At 41.8% G+C, this 24,028-nt stretch overlaps 1 protein-coding gene across 1 annotated transcript in view; it reads left to right on the top strand.

Moving 5' to 3' along the window:
* The window catches only part of LOC144597475 (serine palmitoyltransferase 2-like), a 119,040-nt gene extending 100,720 nt beyond the window's left edge, over positions 1-18,320 (top strand). The window contains exons 11-12 of the mRNA XM_078406910.1: positions 3,559-3,688; positions 11,772-18,320. Coding sequence (XP_078263036.1) covers positions 3,559-3,688; positions 11,772-11,891 — 250 coding nt within the window. The 3' untranslated portion in view covers positions 11,892-18,320. The remainder of the gene's footprint in view (positions 1-3,558; positions 3,689-11,771) is intronic.
* The last annotated feature ends 5,708 nt before the right edge of the window (positions 18,321-24,028 follow it).

The raw sequence follows: 24,028 nt of genomic DNA, 5'->3' as shown, positions 1-24,028 counted from the left end.
GAATGTAGAGTTATCCATTATGCACGTACCGGAAAAGTGAAGTATTTGTTAAATGGTGAGGTTGGGTGGCATTAATGTTCAAAAGATGTGTTTGTCGACATGTCAATGAAGGCCAAACTGCTGGTGTGCAGTAAGTAGTTAGGGGAAATGGTACCTTAGCCTTTATAACAAGGGGTTTTGAAAACGGAAGTAAGGAAATCTTATTGCAATTATTATTAGGGCCTTGGTGAGACCACAGCTGGAATATTGTTTATATTTTTGGTTTCTTAAATCATAAAATTGTCATATTAGGAAGTGCAGCAAAGATTCATTCGACTGTCCAGGGAAGTATGAAGGAAGATCAAGAAGAGTGAGATTTTGTTCTTCAGTACTTCAAAGAATGAGAAGTCATCTCATGAAACTTGCCAAATTCTTGAAGGATTTGACAGGCTAGACTCAAGATGTTTCTCCTGGCTGACACTAGGACCTGTGGGCACCATTTCAGAATAAAATTCCCGGAAGCTTCTGGTTGTCATTATTTCATCCAAAACAGACTGGTGGATTTCTGCACACTAAGGGAATTTAGGAATGTTGGTATAAGAGCAGGAAAATGATGTAGATGGAGGTAGAATGTCGAGTAGAGCAGGCCCAAGGGTCGTTTGTGTTTTATTTCTGCAAAGGCATTTAGACTTGGACTATTCTATAAGACATTCTTTGGTTTATAGGGACACAAGAGACTGCAGGTGCTATAATCTGAAGCAAAGATGACTGCTGAAGGAGTTCAGCGGGTCCACTCAGCAGTATGAGCTCACCTGTACTAACAGCCTTGTTCACCTATCATCAAGGTCACCGCACAGATTTCAAACCGACCTTTCTGGGAATGAATCCATGGTAAGCGACTGGCTTGGATGGAGTCCACAGCCTTGTCCTTGGAACCCGCATGTACCAGATGGCGGGTGTAATGACTAACACCTTTAACCTCTTCCCTGCTCCAATCTGTGCCAAAGAAGAGAAAGGTAACATGCCTTAACATGCCCACCATTCAGTGGCTCTGACATCCATCATCATGATGTGCTTCAAGAGGCCAGTTGGTTATAGAGCACATCAATGTCAATCTCCGAGACAGCCTAGACCCACTGCAGTTTCCCTATCGTCACAACCGGTCCACGGCAGATGACATCTCAATGTCCCTGCAGTCATCCATTGAACATGTGGGTAATAAGGACATCCATGTTACCCCTATTTATTGACTATGTTCTGCTTTCACCATAATCCCAACCAAACTTGTCTCCAAACTCCTGGACCCAAAACTCAGCATCTCTCTTTGCAACTATATCTTCGATTTACTGATCTGCAGACTGCATTTGGTAAGAGTAGGCAACTCAACCTCCATGATAATTCCGAACACCAATGACCACAAGGCTCTCTACTCGGGTCTTTCCTCCCTATGCAATCATGACTGTGGGGCCAAATTCTGCTCTAACTCCATTTACAAGTTTGCATGTGACACTACCGTAGTGGACTGGATTTCGAACAATGATGAGTCGGAATACAGGAGTTCAAGTGTTTAGTGGCATGTGTCAAGACAACAGCCTCTGCAGCAAAACAAAGAAGCTGGTCATCGACTTCAGGAAGTGGGATGGAGAACATGCCCATATCTGCATCAATGGAGCTGAAGTGGTGATGGTTGAGAACTTTGGGTTCTTAGGTGTAAATATCGCCAACAGTTTGTCCTAATTCAACCACATTGACAATGGCCAAGAAAGCATACCAACACCTCTACTTCCTCAGGCTAAGGCAGTTCAGCATGTCTCTAATTGCCTATTTCTACAAGAGCATCATAAAGGCAAGCTGTCCAGATGCAATATAGCTTGCTATGGCCAATGCTCTGCCCAAGACCACAAGAAATTGCAGCTTTCGCTGCATCCAGATGCACGTGACAATAAGTCAATACCTGATGCAGGTTCTCGACCAAAATGTTTAATTTGTTTCACGTGTACCGAGGCACAGTGAAAAGCTTTTGTTGCATGCTAACCAGTCATTGGAAAGACTACATGACTACAATCGAGCTAGCCACAGTGTACAGATACAAGATAAGGGGAATAATATTTTGTGCAAGGTAAAGTCAGATTAAAGGTAGTCCGAGGGTCTCCAAGGAAGTAGGTGGTAGCTCAGGACTGCTGTCTGGTCATTGATGGGATGGTTCAGTTGTCTGGTATCAGCTGGGGAGAAACTTTTCCTGAATCTGGTCACATGCATTTTCACACTTCTGTACCTCATGCCTGATGGGAGAGGGGATAAGAGGGAGTGACAAAACCCCAGCCTTCACAGACGCTGCCTGACCTGCTGAGTTTCACTAGCGGTTTGGTTATTGCATTGTTCATTTACTACGAATGCGACTTGGATTGTAGGAGAAGAAAAAGGAAGTGGAACAATTAAATAATAGTTCCTAAAAATAACAATGACCAAAAAAGGTCCCATTGCATCAGTCACCAACGCCTATGTCTAACTCCATCTCAATTAGTCCAGTTTAAGGAGTGCATTGCTCATAGCGCACATCTTTTGCAGTAGTAAATTCTAGCTAATTTATTCCAGAACGGAAACATTAATTATTTGTTGACTGCGATCATGATTTGTGCACAAGATTGATCCACAGTTATTGAATGCTAGCAATTCTAGCTAGAATTTTGATTGTTTTTTAAGATACTGTGATTCTATTTTTTTTAAGCAGCTAGCTAGATAGATCATGTCAACAATATTAAATGGTGTTCATGTGATCATATAATTTTCATAATTTCTTCAATTCACAAATCAAGTGAACAAGTAGAAGTTTCCACAAGGGAATGCTTTTGAAAGTTGAACAAAAATTTTGTTTAGTTTATGTCACGGTACATTGAAAAGCTTTTGTTGCGTGCTAATCAGTCTGCAGAAAGCCAGTACATGATTACAATTGATCCATTTACAATGTAAAGCAGCAGTGTAACAATGGGGATGTAATGTGGTTTAGTCATGTAGATTGAGCACAAAATAAAGCATTGCTCCAGTGTTTAGATAAAGCAAATGTTAATGCTATTTATGAGCTGCACTTGAGGCTCAGAAAATTGCATGGTCAGAAAATGAATGTAGGTGTGCAGGTCTAAATGCAGCCACTCTTGGTCAGGATGGTCCAAGCATAATACTGTGAGGTTATTATTCTTGTGGCTGTCTTCTCAAAGATCACACTTGAATTCCTTTTGCTGTTTAACTGGTTGATGCTGAAATGTAAGGAGGAACTGCAGATGCTGGTTTAAACCGAAGATAGACACAAAAAGCTGGAGTAACTCAGCGGGCCAGACAGCATCTCTGGAGGAAAGGAAATGGCAACACCTACTCCTTTTCTCCAGTGATGCGGTCTGACCCATTGATGTTTCTATTATTGATCCGAAAAACAAAAATCCACTGAGATTCTGAATTTGTTTTAAATTATTCCTCTTACTTTAACACCTTTCCCCTTAAGAATAGTTGTAATATTTGCTGTTCGCTCTTTTTGACTCTGTTCATGTTTCATTAATACATGTTTTAAATCTGTTATTTCTACAGTGCTTTTGGGCGAGAAATGTTGAAAAGAAACGTTGGAGTGGTGGTGGTTGGATTTCCTGCCACCCCCATCATAGAATCTAGAGCCAGGTTTTGTGTATCTGCTGCTCACACCAGAGAGATGTTGGATACAGTAAGTTTCCATTTTATGGTCGTTCTTTCACCTCTGCAGGAATTTTTAAATGTTACTTTTATTTAATCCAGTGTGTTTTGAGGGAAACCAGTTTCCCTACTGAAATGACTTGTTTATTTGCAAGTATTCACTAAAGTGCACTGTTATTAAAATAGGCCATCAGAATTTACCTTAATTCTAGCTGTTTTGGAAGGGTGTGTATGTGTATGTATATTATATGTATATGTGTATGTATGTGTGTCTATATATATATGTGTGGGTAAAAAATATATATGAAAAATATTTTCACATATCTTATATTGAGGTACTGAAATACTGGCAGTCTATTTTGTTGTGAACTATATTTGAAAACTGTCTCGTACATATTTAAAACTATCTGCCTTTATTAGTTGTCCTCAAAGCATCCAACTGGAAATGAAAAGCATGCTCTTGTAACCATGAGTAGAAAAATATTTATTTTGATATGAGTGGATGTGGAATGAATATTTTTAATCATGGAAGTAAGAATGGAGAGTGACTTGGTTATTTTACCCCAGGGGCTCCCATAAAAAAAAGTTCAAACCACGCTTAATTTAGCTCTTAAAATAATAACAGCTTCAGTTGTTCCACTGTACGTTTTAAGCTAATAGTAAGTGTTGCATGTATAGAGTTGCCTCTAACAAGACCCCAAAAACCAAGATGATGACAAGAATTTTAAGACTGCTTAAGGGATAAATCTTGGCTGGAACATCAGGGCAAATTGCTTTTCATGCTGTTACCAAGAGGTATTTTGCCTCCACCTGAAATAAATATCCCGTACAAAATTTGGCACCTCCAGCACTGAACCATTCTGTACTTCCTTGGGAGGGGGGGGGGGGGTAGAGAAAGGAGGGGGAGGCAGGCAGATCGGTGGGAGGTTCATAAGTTATAGGAGCAGAATTAGTCCTTTCGACCCATCAAGTCCATCTTTCCCGATCTATCTTTCCCGATCTATCTTTCCCTCTCAACCCCATTCTCCTGCCTGCTCCCCATAACCCCTGACACCCATACTCATCAAGAATATATCTCCACCCTAAAAAATATCCATTGACTTGGCCTCCATAGCCTTTTGTGGCAATGAATTCCACAGATTCCCACCCTCTGACTAAAGGAATTCCTCATCTCCTTCGTAAAGTAGCGTCCTTTTATTCTGGGGCTATGACCTCTGGTCCTAGACTCTCTGACTATTGGAGACATCCTCTCCACATCACAATAAATTACTCTCTCTGAGCACAATAAATTACTGCTGCATACCAGCAAACCTTTTGAAGAGGATACACCAACTCCGAGTCAACATTGCGACTCACTAGCAGGTTGTGCCCAAACTCTGGCTAATTCTGCACTATTCTTTAAAGAGTTGCTTGCTTCACGAGCAAATGCCAGAACTGAGTAAGCCTATGCTAGCCTGTTTGTGAGGGCTTTGATTTAAGTCGTGCCTTCCACAGCCCCGGGAGGCAATTACGATTTCAAATGACGTAATTGTTTGTAACATAGGAAATGTGGCAGTCACTTAATGCACAACTTTGCTTCCCTTAGCTATGAAGTAGCTGACCAGGTAATGTGTTTGGCACTTTTGGAATGCGCAATAAACCTCTTCAGCTGGAAACGTGCCTCTGGCTTGAAGCTGAAGTGTGAGGTTGGCCACTATAGGAAGGACGGAAGGAGGTGGAGTGTTTAGTTGACGTGCCAAATAAATGAAGCACTGGGTGAGCCGGCTTAGGTGGGACTGAAGAGAGAAAGTTAGATGAGGCATGGAAGGAGCCAAATGATTGTGCAACTGCTCGAGTAGACTTTAGAAAGCGGAAGAGACTGGCAGCATCTCTGGAGGAAAGGAATGGGTGATGTTTCGGGTCAAGACCCTGCTTCTGACTGGTTAGGGATAAGGGAAACAAGAGATATAGACGGTGATGTGGAGAGATAAAGAACAATGAATGAAAGATACGCAAAAGAGTTGCGATGACAAAGGAAACAGGCCATTGGTAGCTGTTTGTAGGGTGAAAATGAGAAGCTAGTGCGGTTTGGGCGGGGTTGGGACGGAGAGAGAGAGAGAGGGAATGTCGGGGTTACCTGAAGTGAGAGAAATCAATATTCATACCACTGGGCTGTAAGCTGGACGCAGGTAATTTGAGTCGAAGGTCTCGGCTGAAGCGCGGAGGTCATCCAGAACTGAAGGAATAGCATTCTTGAAGGGTTGGAGTAGGTTTGAGGTTGGAATGGGGCCAGGATGTGATCTGGATACCAGAATAACAAATTAAATTTTAGATTTGTGGGGGATTAAGCTCATATAGGCGTGCCAATACAGAGGTGATGAGAAAAAGAACTCTTAGTTCTCGGTAATATTGAAATGATTTTGTCAGCAATCATTAGTCTGAAGAAGGGTCCCAACCCAAAATGTCACTTATCCATGTTCTCCAAAGATGCTGCTTGATCTGCTGAGTTACTCCAGTGCTTTTTTATTTGCAGTTCCTAATGTCCACAGTCAAATACTTATGAGGTCCTTGTACTGTTTTTAATCGTAGAATTTTGTTCTAATTGCTGTTTAATGGTAGCATCTTTCTCGGCTTTTTGTCGTGGTATGGAATAGCAATTGCAGGACAAAAACTTGTTTGGTGCCAGTTCTGTTCTTTTCACCTGTGACTTAGAAATGCTCGTCTTAAAATAATATTTAACAAAATCAACGCTCTTTCTGAGACGTTTAGTCAAAGTAGAAAGTAGAAAATGTAAATCCCTGGCATTATCTACTTTCACAATGCTACAAATGTATTCACTGTATTGGTATGCTTGAATACTGTACTCTTTGCAATCACATGGTGCTTTATTTTAAATTAGAAATCCTATTATATCCTGAAGTTCATAAAATACCCCATTTTATTTAAGCAAAATAGCCAAATCAGTACCACATGGCAGTGGCAACTTAATCCAAGAGGGAGTCTCCTGTTACACTGATTAAATTTTGCTTTAAGTATTGGCGGTAGGGTTTCAAGATTCATCTAATGAACTCCATATAATTGTCAAAAGATGTCGTGATGTGTTTATTTGGCGTGCACCAAAGAACAGGCCACTTAATCACTTCTGTAATGATTTTATTCAGAAAAGTGCAAGAGTCTGGGCATGCTATTTTTTTTAAAATCTTGATTATTCTCCGCCATTCCGCCAAGGTCATTATCCTGTTGTGTGCATGGGGCCCTTCTGACTAAAATCTCTCGGCAGAATCTTGAATAAATAAGAACTTGCTGGCATAGCTTTGTATCGCTGTTCAAACTCTTCCACGTATAATGTCTTTTTCTCATTTTGTTTTTGAGTAATAGTCCATTACAAATTAAAGCATGCATCACTGGGAATATTTTCCCTAAACGCTGATGAATCACACCAACACATTTACAGTAAATTACGAGTGTTTATTCGGTAGAAAAAAACCGTCATCAAATTCTGGAGTAACTCGGCAGGTCAGGCAGCATCTCCAGAGAAAGGAGGGAGTAGATGACGTTTTGGATTGAGACCCTTCTTTAGCCTGAGAGTCGGGGGAGAGGGAAACCAGAGATATGAAAAGGTACAAATGAATGAAAGACATGAAAAGAACAAATCAAAGCCAGCCAGATGATCAAGGAACAGTGGAGCCCACAATGGTCCGTTGTTGGCTGCGGCGAAGGTGATAATGGGTGGATACAAACCATGAGACTAATCAGGATGACAATGAAACCGTTCCTTGATCATCTGGCTGGCTTTGATTTGTTCTTTTTGTACCTTTCATTCATTTGTTCTTTGTACCTTTTCATACCTCTAGTTTCCCTGTCCCCTGATTCTCAGTCTGAAGAAAGGTCTCGACCCGGAATGTCACCTATTCACTCCGACAGAGATGCTGCCTGACCCGCTGAGTTACTCCAGCTTTTTGTGTCCATCTTCGGTGTAAACTAGCATCTGCTGTTCCTTCCTACGCATTGCGTGAGGCACCGCTGAGTTTATATTTTGCTGCCTTTAACTTTCGGTGCAGCACTGTAGCACACAACCATGTTTTCAGAGAATCCAGCGTCTGTATATTTTGTAATCCCTGCAGGGTTTCAACTTGCCAAGCCCTATCAGCAGGAAAAACAACATGTTTGGTTCCAATTTGAATGATTGAGTGCCAATTTTACGCGTGTAATGACCCAAGAGCATGAGGTGGACATGTTGCTATTTGACTCTGTTGCCACAGATCTGTTTATCTGATCCAAAAAGGTTTCTGTAGTATGACCACTGAATGAATAATGCAATGTGGTCCAGAGCATTGACACTTTATAGCCCGCGGGAGCCAGAAGTGAGATGAGTACATTGGTGTCTCTGGCCCTGTGACATGCACGTTTCGGCATGCATTTCCCTCAGGGGTCGTGTACTGAACAGTGTTTTAAATACAATCCCATCAAGTGCTGCCAAAGTATTCTGTGTGGGATCAATCCAAAAAAAATTGTTTTCCTTGAATTTCAACTATAACTTATTTTATTAAACTGCCTATGTTTTTCAGAAGTGGGACACTGTTCCTAGCCAGCTTTACTTCTAGTTATACGTTTTAAAGCAGGGCTCACACTCCTACATCCCCCGCTTCAAGTAATTCACTACAAAAGAAGTGTGCATTGCGGTGTAAATGCATGCACATGCAAACGCTTACGGCTTTACATTAAAGGTGCAGGTACCCATTCATCAGCTTCCCAAAGCAGCAAACTTAAGTTCCTGTGCGCAATCCTTTAGACTTTCGAGCTGCAGCGCAGAAACAGGCCCTTCAGCCCACTGAGTCCGTGGACCAGCGATCATCCCTTCCACTGGTTCTATCCTAGTACTGGGGACCATTTACAATTTTACTGGCGCCAATTAACCTACAGACCTTTGGGAAATGAGAGGAAACCAGAGCACCCGGAGAAAACTCACAAGGTCGCAGAGAGAATGTACAAACGCCATACGGACGGCGCATGTGGTCCGGATCAAGCTCAGGTCTGCGGTGCTGTAAGGCAGCAACTCTACCACCGTGCCACTGCCCTTTTAAGAGTCAACCCGTCTCCCCTCTATTCCAGCTTTCTTCCACTCTACAAACACTGGAGAAGGCCCCCGACCCACAACGTCGCCCATCCATGTTCTCCAGCGATACTGCCTGACCCGCTGAGTTACTCCAGCACTGTATCCTATTCACTGTCAATTGTCAACATCATTGAATATTATCTTCACATGCTAATAATTAGGTTAAAGCCGTCTCGCCCCAATATGGGTATTATCCATTGCAATTCCTTTGCTGTTCAATTAACACTTGTATTTTATGATAGAATATCAATCGTATTTTGAGTTCAGTTTGGACATTTATGTCACCAACTTTGTCAACCGTCATAGAAACTCTAACTTAAAAATCATCATTCAGCAAATGAAGAAATCTCTAAACTAAGCAGTGGGAGGGTGGAGTCAACAACATGGAAGCGTATGCGTGCAGTTAACGGGAAAGTGTGTAGGAAAGGTCATGTTTAAGCTAACAGGGCAGGAAGGCTGAATCGTGTCAAATTAGGAAAAGGGGAGGTGCAATGAGACCTGGGTGTGCTTGTACATCGTCACTGAAAGTAAACATCTTGTATGTGTATGTGACAAATAAACTTGACTTGACTTGAGAAAGCTAATGGCATGTTGGCCTTCATAACGAGAGGATTTGAGTTTAGGAGCAATGTGGTCCTACTGCAGGGCCCTGGTGAGACCGCACCTGGAGTATTGTGTGCAATTTTGATCTCCTAATTTGAGAAAGGACATTGTTGCTGTTGAAGGAGTGCAGCATAGGTTCACCAGGGTAATTCCCAGGATGGTGGGACTGACATATGATGAAATAATGGGTCAACTGGGCTTGATATCACTGGAATTTAGACGGATAAGAGGGGATCCTGTAGAAACATATAAAATTCTTAAAGGATTGGACAGGTTAGATGCAGGAAAATGTTCCCGATGTTGGGGGAGTCCAGAACCAGGGGTCACAGTTTAAGAATAAGGGGTAGGCCATTTAGGACTGATGTGAGGAAAAACTTTTTCACCCAGAGTTGTGAATCTGTGGAATTCTCTGCCACAGAAGGCAGTGGAGGTCAATTCACTGGATGTTTTCAAGAGTTGTTTCAAGGTCAGTTTATTGTCACATGTACCAATTAAAATACAGTGAAATTTGAGTTAGCTCTTAGTGCTAAAGGAATCAAGGGATAAGGGGAACGGAATACTGATTTTAGATGATCAGTCATGATCGTATTGAATGGTGGTGCTGGCTCAAAGGGCTGAATGGCCTGCTCCTGCACCTATTTTTCTGTTTTTTTGTGTTTCTAAAGATTAAATCTTAGGGTTTCTTGCTATACTTGGGATTTTTGTCCATTTGTAAATGGTAAGGGGCTTTCCACATTGTCAATGAAATCCCTGCTGCACTCTGAGAGACTGGCAAATATTAGTGGATCAGCTCCCTATATTTTGGCTGCAGTTTATTCAAAAATCTCACATGAGCATTCCGTTGATGCCTTTGTTATTTTGATTCCACCTTTAAGCACGCTGGCTTTTTTTGGCAAAGGCTGGTTTTGAGATGACTTTATATTGTTATTGGCCATTATTTGCCCTGACTCCCTCTGCTGTACCACCATCCTTGAGCACTGGACGCTCCAGATTCCCGTCAAGCACATTAGGCTGCCCGCGACAGCTGTGAAGCCTGGCGACAATGGGGCCTCGGCGGTGGTGAAGCCTGGCGGCAGCGGTGGCAACAGGTCAACCCTCAGTCGACGGTCGTGAGAGCGTGGACTGGGCATGGGTGGGGACCACCGTGAGGGGGGAGGGGATGAACAATGGAGGACCGGGCGTGGGGGGGACCACCGTGAGGGAGGTGGGGGAGGACAATGGAGGACCCGTTGTGGGGGGAACCACCTTGAGGGAGGTGGAGGGAGAACAATGGACAATGGGGGGGTGGGGGAATAAAGGACAATGGGGACCTGGCATGGGGCAAATATTGGAGGGTGGGGGGAAAAAGGAGGAGCCGGCGTGCTTTGTAACTGTCAGCGCCGTGGGTGGCTGCTATTTGTATGCGTTGTGTACACAAGCAAAGAATCTCATTGTGCCTAGTCACATGTGACAAAGTATTCGTATTCCTATTGTAGCGTCTTGCCAGATGCATTTCAATAGTGTTATTTTTGGAACAGGTCTGAAAATTAAAATATATGGGTTTGGCTGCATTCATCTACACACAGGACATCTGAATTTTCTTTCTCCACTCTGATATAAAACTGGGGCTGCTATCACTGGTGCCCTGGCTAATGTTTACACTTTGCAACTAACTTCAGATAAAAGAATATTTGCTTGTAGGAGCTGAAAAGTTGTCGCTGTTTCCATATTTGTTACTGAGCCTGTACTTAAAATAATTCTAAGATGCAATACTCCAATTGGCTTGGTATAATTGTAAATTGTCCCTAGTGTGTAGAATAGCAGTAGTGTCCTGGGATCGCTGGTCGGCGCGTACTCAGTGGGCTGAAGGACCTATTACTGTGCGGTACCTCTAAACTTAGAGACATCTACACTTCTTAAGGGATTGGACAGGCTCGATGCAGGAAAAATTCTCTGGATGTTGGGGGAGTCCAGAACCAGGGGTCACAGTTTAAGTATAAGGGGTAAGCCATTTAGGACTGAGATGAGGAGAAAAATTTTCATCCAGACAATTGTGAATCCGTTGAATTCTCTGCCACAGAAGGCAGGGAAGGCCAATTCACTGGATGTTTTCCAAGAGAGAGTTAGATATAGCTCTTGGGGCTAATGGAATAGAGGAATATGGGGAGAAAGCAGGAACGGGGTACTGACTTAGGATGATCAGCCATGATCACATTGAATGGCATTGCTGGCTTGAAGGGCCGAATGGCCTACTTCTGCACTTATTTTCTCTGTTTCTAAACTAAGCTATCATAAAAGATAAAGCTATTCAAATATTATTGAGGCACTGTGGGGATTATGGTGAAAGGGGGATTATGGCATCTTTTGCTATATCTGCACTTTTAAAGTTTCTTTTTGCCTGCTTGCATATTAATATTTTGTCTGGTTTGTTTTTTAGGTTCTAAAGGTGATAGGAGAGGTTGGTGACCTCCTACAGTTGAAATACTCGCGACACAAGTTAAAGCCTTTAATTGACCATTCATTCCGAGAAACTACCTACGCAGAAAACGAGGATTGAACAATGCCCTGGTTAGACAAGCACTCGCACGTCCAAGTCTCTGTTTCCAGTTCGTTATCACTCTGCTGCTTTTGTGCTTTGAATTTTCACACCTATTTATATATATTTTTTAAAAGCTAAACCGAAGTCAAGAGGCGATGAATGTGCCCTCTCACTGAAGCCATTGGTGTTGCATTAACAGGATGTGTATACAGGCTCTCAGCGTCACTTTTACCAATGAGAAATCAAAACCGACGGAGATTGATCAGAGGTTGTACCCCTGAGCCTTGCCAAATCAAGCAATGTGTCGTGGCAAAATGGGTCCCCCTGCTCATAGCCACAAAATCCTTGGAGATGAATCTCATCAGAATCCGTTTTGATTTCTCACCATCTACCCTCCCCAGCCAAAAAAAAGGCAATTCAACGAGTACATTTCAGATACTTCACTCGTTGATCTTTTATAATATGTCCTGCTGAACGTGTCAGTTATAATTACAATTTGCAGGGATTTGTTTGGCAGGGGAGAGGGGTGGCTGGCCAGGGAAAGTCTAAATCTATTTAAAATATATCCCATACCTAAATCATTGTGAAGTGTTTTTGTTCGTGCACAATTGGAAAAGAAAGATCAAGAACTCATGAGGCTGAAGGTGATGTGGGCAGGGATTACCAAATGATTCACTCTTCCTTGCCAGTCTTGACGCTTGTGTGTCTAAAGCTATCGTTATGTGTGTCTGCAAATTCATTGATCTGCCAACCTCCACTTTACAAAAGACATGCTGGTCGGAATTGTGGTTTGAGTTTACTATGGTTTTCTACTATGCAGTTTAAGTTTAAAATGGGTCATCTTTGAAGGTGATGTTGTAGAATTATTTTCTTATTTTTTAGTAGAAATAATGAACGTATGTAATGAACTCAATTTCAATGTTTCGAGCTATTGATATTTTTAAATTGTGTAGACAAATGGCTTGTTCCAATTCAGAGATGATTTGATCCATCTGTCCACTAAAAACAAAGTCATCCAGAAAACAGGATGTTTGCTCTTTTCCCAATTCTGTAGCACTCCAGATCATGCCACTGACGAATATTGCTGCTTCTTTCCCTTCTCTTCTTTCCAAAGTTTCAGAATACCTTTGGACACTGGGGTGCCTGAAACCCCTGAGCTGAATTTACTATCATTTTTTAAAATCATGTGTTTAGAAAACAGCAAGCACAAAAATCAAAGTTAGTCACATTGGGTCCAGTTATGTCAGTGTGTGTGTGTGTTTTCTCAGCAAATTTTCAACTTGCTGTCTTAAATAAATCCTTCATTAAATACTCCCCACAGCACGGCAGTGAATGCCCCCGTGTTGCCATGGCAAAGCAAGTTAATTCTAGGGTGCTTGCCCAATGTGTTCTGAACTGGCTAGTCCATGCCTGAATCTTCCTTGTTGTACAACAGTTCTTTGCGTCACTGAGTCTCAGCTGTGCAGTGAAATTGGAAAGTGATCAGGATTCCTGATCAGTATTGCCATCCAGTGACCTTCCCCCCCCCCCCCCCCTGAAATATGTTGGTTTGGGTGGGGGCAGAATAAAAATCATGCATTTGATTGGCAACATTTGCTTATCAAGCACATAGAGACTGGTATTGGGTTCAGTGTTGGGTCTGAGAAAAAGCATCTCGCACTGAACAAATACAAACAGACACACAATCTATGCCTCTAGAATACAGATGGAGAAGAATATGTTTTTTAAATTCCTAAGATTGGTCAATTTGATGGCTGAACCAGTGGAATAAAATGGACATTTTTCTTCCAAAAGTGAAAGTTAAGATTTCATGTGTCATCTGAGAGAGATCTGGTTTGGGAATCCTGTCCATTCTAACTTTGGCATTGACTACTTTTGAGTAGGGCTTTATAATCATTCTCCTTTGATTCTGCTTTGTTTTTGCTTTTTCCAAATCAAATTGAACACTTTTTTTTTTAACAAATCTCACCTGAAACTTTTTAAGGTTGAGCTTCTCGCCAGGGCACATATATATATATATATATACACCTGTGGTGTTTTTGCACTAAATTGCACAGGTTCGGATTGGTGATTCTTTTATTGAGTAAATTTGCTATTTTGGATCGGGTGAGAGCAAAGAAAAGCATCAAATCATGGTAATCAAATGTAGAGTTCGTTTGTGGAATGTGGCATTTTTTATTAAGAAAAATCATGTTACCCTGTTGCAAGTTGGCTGAAATCCAGTTATGTTTTGAGCTGCATTGTCACTTGGACAATTTATATGATGATATATATTCTAAGTTTACTTTTGTTTTTATAAAAGTCTGTCTCATTCCATTTACCTAACAAACTACATAATTGTAAACTCGCTCAAGATTAATGTTCCATGTGCTTTTCCCTTTTGTCTCTTGTTCGAAGAGTGTGGCATTCCAGATATTGGGCCTTTTCAATCATGTCTTTGTTCAGTTCATGACCAGATCTCTCGCTGCAAGCAAAGTTCCATCCCAGACACCTGTCCAGAGCCATTCGAAATATCGTCATATTCTGTAAATAGTCCCAACAAATTCTAACCTTCCTCTAACTACATCTCTACTTTATTATTTGTACTGTCTGTCTCTTCTGGAGCCTACATTACATTTTAGTGGGCTTTCTTTTTATCCTTCTGAAGGATGGCTATGATGGACTTCAATTTTGCTTCCCTCCTATCCAGAGAGAGAACTGCACTATTTTCAGCTGAGGGGTACAGTCTGGTAAATACCACCTGTTATGGAACTGAAATTGGAATGTAAATTCCACTTAAAAGTAGAGCACTGTTCATTGTTCTCATCTGTACCGAAGGTCTGTTATTTTTTGTTGTATGAAATTCCATGTGTTATAAAACTGGAGGTATATGTTGAAGGACACTTGAGCATTCCTTGGATTAAGCTGTTATTATGTAGTGTAGGTTTGCTAGGATTTGATTCAGGTTTTCAAAAGTTCAAGTAAATCGAATAACTCAGCAGGCATCCAAATGCTTGAGTATTTATTTTACTGGTGTCATTATTTGTTTAAAAAAAACTCTACTTCCGCACTTCTGTGTTCAATACACATCCAATATTGAACAGGTTATGATGTTCTGGCATACATCCAGTCTTCAAATCTTCTCTACCCATAACTTTTGAAAATACTACTCAAAGATAAGAGTGAAAAGAGCACATTTTTCAGGTAGGTAGATAGCCAATCTGGTCAAATTATGCCAGCCCATGAGTGTGTACAACACATTTAGACGAACTGATCATATTCAGACGATATGATAAACTCCATGAGTGCACATACCAGCAGTTGAAAGAAATATCTTCTGCCACTACTCGTATTGTTGCTTTACACTCGGGTTAAATTTGCTGCACTGTTTCAGTGTATGCTGATCCTAGGAATCAGTCTCCCACTTGTAATGTGACTGGTGGTGGTATTTGAATATTAAGAGGGTTTCAGTATTCTTGCTATTATTGTACATGTCCATTTAATGAAAGAAGCGTTCAATCTTATAAACCTTTAGGCCTTTTGATATCTTGGCATACTTGCAAATTATTCTCTGTGATTTAATGGAATATTTTCATAAATGTAAGCTTTTGTTATATTATTTTGTATTTGTACTTGTACATCCAAAATTTATTCATGACCATCAATTAGCTTTGACTTTAAGCCTGTAAATCATGGTGTCTCCATCCTCGTTCTATGCAGACGTTAAGCTCACGAGTGCAGTTATGTTTGGCTGTATGATCAGGACACTGCCAACTTGAGACAAGTCAGTAGTTGTACTGATTCCAACTGATACTCAAGGCAGTCATGAAAGACCATACAGAGGCCTTTGTACAAGCCCATGGCACTCTCAGTATGCAGGCATTTTTTTATATGTTAAATAAATCTTTTAATACTGCTATGTTTAAAGAAAAAGCAATTACACTTGCTGGGCAATATCACTCACTTTGCGAGGGAGTTGAGCTGTTGGAATTTAAGTAATGTAAACGGCAGTCTTCTGCGTACCCTCGTTTTCTATACATGCAAGGGTGGGTTTTTCCCCGATTTAAAGATGCCTTTTCTTTCCTGAAGGTGCATTTATAGAGAGCGTTCTCTCAATCTCAGCCAAACTGTAATGAAAAGGGAGGTGAAAAATGGTACATGCTCATCTCATGCAGGCTCGATGAAACTGTGTTGAGGTAACATGTCTACTGTCCCCTCCAATGAATGGTTATGGTCTGAGGTGTTGTGGGAATGCAGCAAATAATGAAAGATAGATTTTTTTTTTAAAGTTTATACACTGGTGTTTTGGTGTAACTGGAGCTTTGAAAGTTTTAAATGCACATAAACCCAGGTTCGTAATGTTGATTCTATTGTAACTTTGCACATTGGCAGCAAAGTGGGTTATTCTTGTAACAAACTGTTGTTATTTCACAAACTGGGGCGATCATTTTTTTGTTTTCCTTTTGGTAACGTTTTGGTGCCGGATTAAGGTTCCTGGGAGCTGGTTGCTCGACTGGGTTTGCACACTTTGGACATTGAAGGACTTCTCCTGAGACCATTGTTAAACAAAGATGCTGCTCTGTTTTAAAGCTAAAGGGGCCAGTATGGGCACTGCAAGGTGAAGTCGTGCTATGCATGGCAGGTGCTGGGTAACAAATGTACCCTTGGAGTTCAATTGATTTTTTTTTTTTTTTGAATGAGGATTTAAGAACTTGATTGTTGACAAACCAAACATTGCCCAATTTAGTGTAGGAAGGAACTGCAGATGCTGGCGTGCACCGAAGATAGACGCAAAATGCTGGGGTAACTCAGCGGTCAGGCAGCATCTCTGGAGGAATGAATAGGTGACGTTTTGGGTTGAGAATTGTCTGATGAAGGGTCTGGACCCGAAACGTCACCTATTCCTTTTCTCCAGAGATGCTGCCTGACCCACTGAGTTACTCCAGCATTTTGTGTCTGTTGCCCAATTTAGTGTTGCTTTTGAGAGATTGGCCTCGACTGCTGTTTAGGTAAGTTTTGTCACTTGGGTAGCTAACTTTAAAGTGCATTTCCATGTTGCTAAAGTAAGGCAAATTAAATATTTCTTGAGGGACTGCATAATGCACCAACTGACTTTAAAAGTCGTAGTTGGAGACTAAAAGAATTGTAATTCGTGCATTTTGCTGTTCAAAAGCAGATAGGCAAATTTGTGGATGAATTTCTATGCCAATTCAATTTTTACTTGTCTGATTTGACCTCCAGAAATTTTCCTTGATTTTCTAATCCATGCATTTGAGGTTTTTGTTCCCTTTTCACAATGTAGTAAGAGGACTATTGAAAGAGCATCATATCAAAACATGCAATCTACAGATGAGGTGGCACTTCATGTAATTGTTCAAACCTTTTAATGAAATCTAAACATCCATTCTATAAAGCAGTTTATAAAATTGAATCATACCTGCATGTAAAAGTCATCCACGAGTGTTAAATGCAGTTAAATGAAGGAACTGCAGATGCTGGGTTAAATCGAAGATAGACACAAAATACTGGTGAGACAGACAGCATCTCTGGAGGGAAGGAAAGAGTGACGTTTCGGGTCGAGATCCTTCTTCAGACTGAAGGGTCTCGACCCAAAACGTCACCCATTCCTTCTCTCCAGAGATGCTGCCTGACCCGCTGAGTTAATCCAGCATTTTGTCTGTCTTTGTGTTAAATGCAGTGTACATAATAGCATCATGATATCTGACTGGATTAAAACTGATTTTGTTATTGTTATAATCATGACCGCAACGATTTTGACATGCAATTGTCAAGGTTCAATCTCCAAAGCAATGTGCAGTTACCCACGTACAGTGTATGTTCATGAAACTTAATGAGAGATAATTTGGCTCAAAATTAAAACTGCAATAAAGTTTCTCGAGGCTTGAGAAATGTTGACATGATTGTGGGATTTCCTTTCATTTGTTTTCTCTCAATGGTGATGACAGCACTTTGTATTGTATGACTGCGCGTTACATTCATATATTTTTTAAAAGGTCTCTAAATTATGCCGAAGGACTGCAAAACAATTCCCACGTGTGTGGAGATTTGCAATCCTGTTGCGGGCAGCAGTCGAGGGTGGCATTCCAGCAATCAGTGGTTTCAATTTAGTTTGTTTCTGATTTCGAATGATCTTGGTCCTAACTGTGAAATATCAAGTTTCAGTGCGTTTGTAAATGCAAGTGATATCACTTAACATTGTTGTCTGTACATAACCTGCCCTTTTGTACACCAGATGATATAAATGTACTTTTTTGACAGTACTCCCCGAGTACAGTAATGTTTGTATTGAAGTCTCATCAGTCTTTTATCTTGAATGTAATCTTGCAAACTCCATCGGTATATGAAGGTGTACTTTATCCATGCATGTTGTTAGCATGCATAATATTATTGACACTGGAGAATCAATAACTGCTTAAAATAATAACTGATTGTAAAATTTTCTCAATAAACGACTTTCCATATACTTTTGGTGGTCACTGTCATTTGTACTGTTAAGGTACTTTAACTGTCTCAAAAAAGCATTTAATTTCGGAGAGTTATCACAACATTATTGCATTGTGCATTCTGTATCTGTACGCTGGATAGCTCGATGTATAATAATCATGCACAGTCTTTCTGCTGACTGGATAGTAGCATGCAACTAAAAGCTTATTACTGTGCTGCAGTACATGTCACAATCAACTAAACAAATTAACTGGCATTGGACCAGTACCACGATATTGGGTGCTTTTAAAACAAATTTATACAATTTGCACAAACCTTTGTTTCAATAGTTTTTACATCAACTTCTCGGTAGCAATGAATAGATCACTTAAAGGCAAGGGAATAACTCAGCAGGTCAGGCAGCATCTCTGAAGAACATGGATACGTGATGTTTAGGGTTTGCCCTCTTCAGCCTGATTTTGGTAGGGGTTGGGGGAGAAAAAGGTGGGGGCGAGACAAAACCTGTCAAGTGACAGGTGGAGGGAGGAACTGCAGATGCAGGTTTAAACCGAAGGTGGATGCAAAATGCTGGAGTAACTCAGCAAGACAGGCAGCATCTCTGGAAAGAAGGAATGGGTGACGTTTCGGGTAGAGACCCTTCAGACAAGGAGAGAGAAGAGTGTAAATTGTGAAGCCAGAAGAAGGAATGCAAGTGGAAGGGGAGGTGAGTCCAGGTGGGGAAGGGGGGGAGGAAGAAAAATAACTAAAAGGGGTTGTTTGAAGTTAGTGGATGGTCCCTTGTTTTGTTTGGCTTGAGAAAAATTATTTTAACACTTGATTAGATCATTGGCAAAGTTCATTAGATAGCAATGTAGGTTTACTCTTTTTTTTGTTCCCCCCCCCCCCCCCCCCACCACCCCATTCCCACTGAAAATATTTCCTTCAAACCTTCCCATTCTTTAGGATCAAAGAACTGCTGATGCTGGTTAATACCAAAGATAGAGACACGGTGTTGGAGTAACTCAGCGGGTCAGGCAGCATCTCTGGAGAAAAAAGATGGGTGAGGTTTCTGGACGCGACCCTTCTTCAGACTTCTTTTCTTGCCCTGGACTTGTATTCATTTTGGTAAATCAACAAGTTAGATGAAAGATCGCTGAAAACCTGATTCCATTCCCCTCTGCAGCATGGCATGGCTCAACCTCGTCCTTTCCTCCTCCTCCTCCTCCTCCTCCTCCTTCTCCCCCCGGTCGGCGGCCCTCTGCTTCTCAGCCTTGCTCTCCTGCCTCCCTTCCCAGCCCCCTTCTCCCGCCGGTTGGCCAGATGTCTTCCCAGCTGCTTCTGGCGTCCGTGGGCTTGGCAGCCCTTCTCCCAGTTCCTCTTTCTCCGCCGGATCCTCCAGCTTCTTCTTATAAGGGGCCCCAACTGTACAAGCAGTTTCGGATCACCCCTTGCATTGTGCGTCTTCCAGCTCTCGGGGGTATTGCCAAGCTACGAGGAGGGGCAGGGGATCCCCCCCCACTGCGAACAGGTTAAAACCCCGTGGGCCAAATGGCAGCACCTCCACTGTAACCTTTCTGCAATTCATAGAGTCGTACAAGGAAACGGGCCCAACTTGCCCACACCGACCAGCATGTCCCAACTACTCTAGCCCCACTGCTTGTCTAAGGCCCTTTAAACCTGTCCTATCCATGTACCTGTCTAAATGTTTCTTAAATGTGATAGTACCTGCCTCAACTACCTCCTCTGGCAGCTCGTTCCATACACCCGCCATCCTTGTGTGTGTGTGTGTAAAGAAAAAAATTAAAAATGTTACCCCTCGGGTTCCTATTAAATCTTTCCCCCCTTACCGATAACCTTTGTCCTCTGGTTCTCGATTCCCCTCCTCTGGGCAAGATATTCTGTGTATTTACCTGATCTATTCCCCTCACGATTTTGTGCACCTCTATAAAATCACCCCTCATCCTCCTGCGCTCCAAGGAATAGTCCTTGCCTCTTCAACTGCTCCCTATAGCTTAGGCCCTTGAGTCCTGGCAACATCCTCGTAAATCTTCTCTGCATCCGTTCCAGCTTGACAACATCTCTCCTATAACATGGAGCCCTAAACTGAATACAATACTCTCTAAATGATCCATAATAAATCTGGTGCTCTGTGAATCAAATATTAAACAAACGCACTGAGTCAGTACAACTTTTATGAGTGAATATCTGATTATATTGTCATTGGCATTGTTGAAAGATTTATTAAAGTGTTTATAATTTCTGTAAACACTTAAAACTCGAGCAGTCTAAGCATAAAATTTCACTGCATTGCTAGTGTTTACACTGTGTATATGTGAATTAGGGGGCTTTGTATGTAATGAAACGGGCCACGATCTCAATGAATTACTGTTAAAATTGTTTTCATATAAACATAGTCTATAAAAGGGATTCTGTGTTCCTAAAATTCTTTGTGGCTCAGATCCATTACAATAGCAGAATTATGAATTTGCATTATATGGTACAACCTAGAGAAATATGCCAGCAATTTTATTAAAATGTATACAAATTGATGCGTTGCGAAACTGATTGCAAGAATACTTATTTTTTTAGTCCAAGTTCTGTATTTGGTTTCTTTCCTACTGCCATCAGGCTATTAAACACCATAACCTCCAATAAGTTCTGAATTACATAGACTTGGGGGCATTGATTTGTCTTTTTGCACTTTTGTTTTTTGTGTGTGTGTGTATATAAACATAGCACAAAAAGTAAGGAAATTTGTGTTTGGTAGATTATTTCTTTGTTGTAACAATGCTTCTTGGCAATAAATCTTATACCATTGGAAAGCCTGTTTATTTCCCTTTTAAATGGTGCCACATTTGTAAGGAACATGCATTTGTGGGATGAGCAGCAGAGCTGAGTATATGGGTTGCGCCCATGAAAAATTTGCCAAATCTTCTCTGCCAATGCCAAACAGCTTATTCTGCTGTTGCTATTGACTCTTGTTTTGAGCTTCTGGTACCCCCATCTGTGAGTATGGGCCCTGCTACAGTGGTTAGTAGGTGTCTGCTCCAAGAATCGGCATGCCACGTTTGACTGATCTGGATAGGGCCGGTGCGATAGGGCAACTTCAAGCTGGTGTTCCGCAAAACCAAGTTGCGGCATTATTTGGAGTGAGCCCTAGTACCATCTCCAAAGTGAAGGCCAAGTTCCATATAACGGGGGATGTCAGAGACAGGCCGTGAAGTGGGCGTCCCAAGAAGACGACACCCGAAGAAGACCGTTTCCTCACCCTGTCAGCACTTAGGAACCGTAGGCTGTCTTCTACAGATTTGCAGTCAAGGTTTGCAGGACGATATGGCCGACGGCTCTCTGCCCAGACAATTCGAAACAGACTGCGCGCAGCCGATCTCCGGTCTCATAGGGCTGCCAGGAGGCCTGCCATGACTGCCCTTCACCGTCAGGCCCGTTTGCACTGGTGTCGGCAACACGTGCACTGGAACCTGAACATGTGGAGGAACGTTATGTTCAGCGATGAATCCAGATTCTGCCTACGGCAGTTGGATCATGGGGTCAGAGTGTGGAGAAGACGCGGAGAACGCTATGCTGATTGCTGCACCGATAGAGTAACAACTTTTGGTGGAGGCAGTGTGATGGTGTGGGGCGGCATCTCCCTCACTGGAAAAATGAGGCTTGTCATCATTGGAGGCAATCTCAATGCAGAGAGATATCGAGATGAGATTCTGCAACCAGTGGCAATCCCATATCTCCACAGTCTGGGACCGAACTCTATCCTCCAAGATGACAATGCTCGCCCCCACAGAGCAGGGTTTCTCAGAGACTACCTCCAGAATTTGGGAGTGGAGAGGATGGAATGGCCTGCCAGCAGTCCTGACCTCAACCCCATTGAACACTTGTGGGATCAGCTTGGGCGTGCTGTTCGTGCCAGAGTGACCAACACAACCACGTTGGCTGACTTGCGACAAATGCTGGTTGAAGAATGGGATGCCATCCCACAACAGTGTGTGACCAGGCTGGTGACCAGCATGAGGAGGAGGTGCCAGGCTGTTGTGGCTGTGTATGGTTCTTCCACACGCTACTGAGGCTCCTGTTTATTAAATGAATAAATTGTTAAATTGCCAATATGTCTTGTTTCTTCAGACTTCAATCATCCAATCCACCAAACAACACCGAACAAGAGTCAATGGTAGAATAAGCTGTTTGGCATTGGCAGAGAAGATTTGGCAGATTTTTCATGGGCGCAACCCACGTACTCAGCTCTGCTGCTCATCCCACAAATGCATGTTCCTTACAAATGTGGCACCATTTAAATGGGAAATAAACAGGCTTTCCAACGGTATAAGATTTATTGCCAAGCAGCATTGTTACAACAAAGAAATAATCTACCAAACACAAATTTCCTTACTTTTTGTGCTATGTTTATATATATATATATATATATATATATACACACACACGCACACGCACGCACGCACACGCGCACACACACACACACACACACACACACACACAGATGAGCCAAAACATTGTGACCACTGACAAGTGAAGTGAATAACGTTCATTATCTTGTTACAATGGCACCTGTCAACGGGTGGAGTATATTAGGCAGCAAGTGAACAGTCAGTTCTTGAAGTTGATGTGTTGGATGCAGGTGAAATGGACAGGAGTAAAAACCTGAGCGAATTTGACAAGGGGCCAAATTGATTTGGCCAGACAACTCGGTCAGAGCATCTCTTGAAACGGCAAGGCTTGTGGGGTGCTGCTAAAGGATCTGCTGCTAATGCTTTGGTGCCAGATCCCACAGGACATCTTCGGGGGTCTTGTAGAGTTCATGCCTCGGCGGGTCGGCGCTGTTTTAGCGGCACATGGTGGACCAACAGCATATTAGGCAGGTGGTCATAATGTTTTGGTTCATCAGTATATGTGTGTATATATATATATATATATATATATATGTGTGTGTGTGTATATATATATATGAGTGTGTATATGTGTATACATATGTGTGTGTGTATGTATGTGTATGTATGTGTGTATATATTATATATATGTGTGTATGTATATATACCAAAACATCATGATCACCTGCCTAATATGCTGTTGGTCCTCCGTGTGCCGCCAAAACAGCGCTGACCCCCCGAAGCATGGACTCTATATAAATATATATAAAAGTTCAGTATGTAAATATTAAACGCATTCTGTTCCACCATGGCATGTTTCAGCATGTGTGCACATGTGTGTGTGACATGTTTTCATATACAAGATGTTTCATATATGTGCTGAAACATACCACAGTGGAACAGATTATATTTACATACTAAACATTTTTTACATTGTTTACTGAGTCGTGTGTTTACCTAGACACAAAATGCTGCACTAACTCAGCGGGACAGGCAGCATCTCCGAAGAGAAGGAATGGGTGACGTTTTGGGTCTCGAGTTACTCCAGCAGATTGTGTCTATCTTTGGTTTAAACAAGCATCTGCAGTTATTTCCTACACGCTATCTTTGCATACTGTTGTGCTGCTGCAAGTAAGAATGTTCTGATCGGGACAAATGACCATAAAACACTCTGGACTCTGTCAGATTTTTTTTCTTGTAAACCAGCATTTGCAGTTCCTTGTGTCTACACCCTTCATTATTTTATTTTAAAAACGTGTGTCCGATTCGAGCAAACCGTCTTTCAATTGAATGGTTCAGAAATCTATTTCTAATGAGCGATTAGTCCCACTTACA

The sequence above is a fragment of the Rhinoraja longicauda genome, chromosome 10, assembly GCF_053455715.1.
Source record: "Rhinoraja longicauda isolate Sanriku21f chromosome 10, sRhiLon1.1, whole genome shotgun sequence".
Classification (NCBI taxonomy): Eukaryota; Metazoa; Chordata; class Chondrichthyes; order Rajiformes; family Arhynchobatidae; genus Rhinoraja; species Rhinoraja longicauda.
The sequence above is the reverse complement of the archived record's forward strand: the minus strand, read 5'-3'. Positions and strand labels throughout refer to the sequence as shown.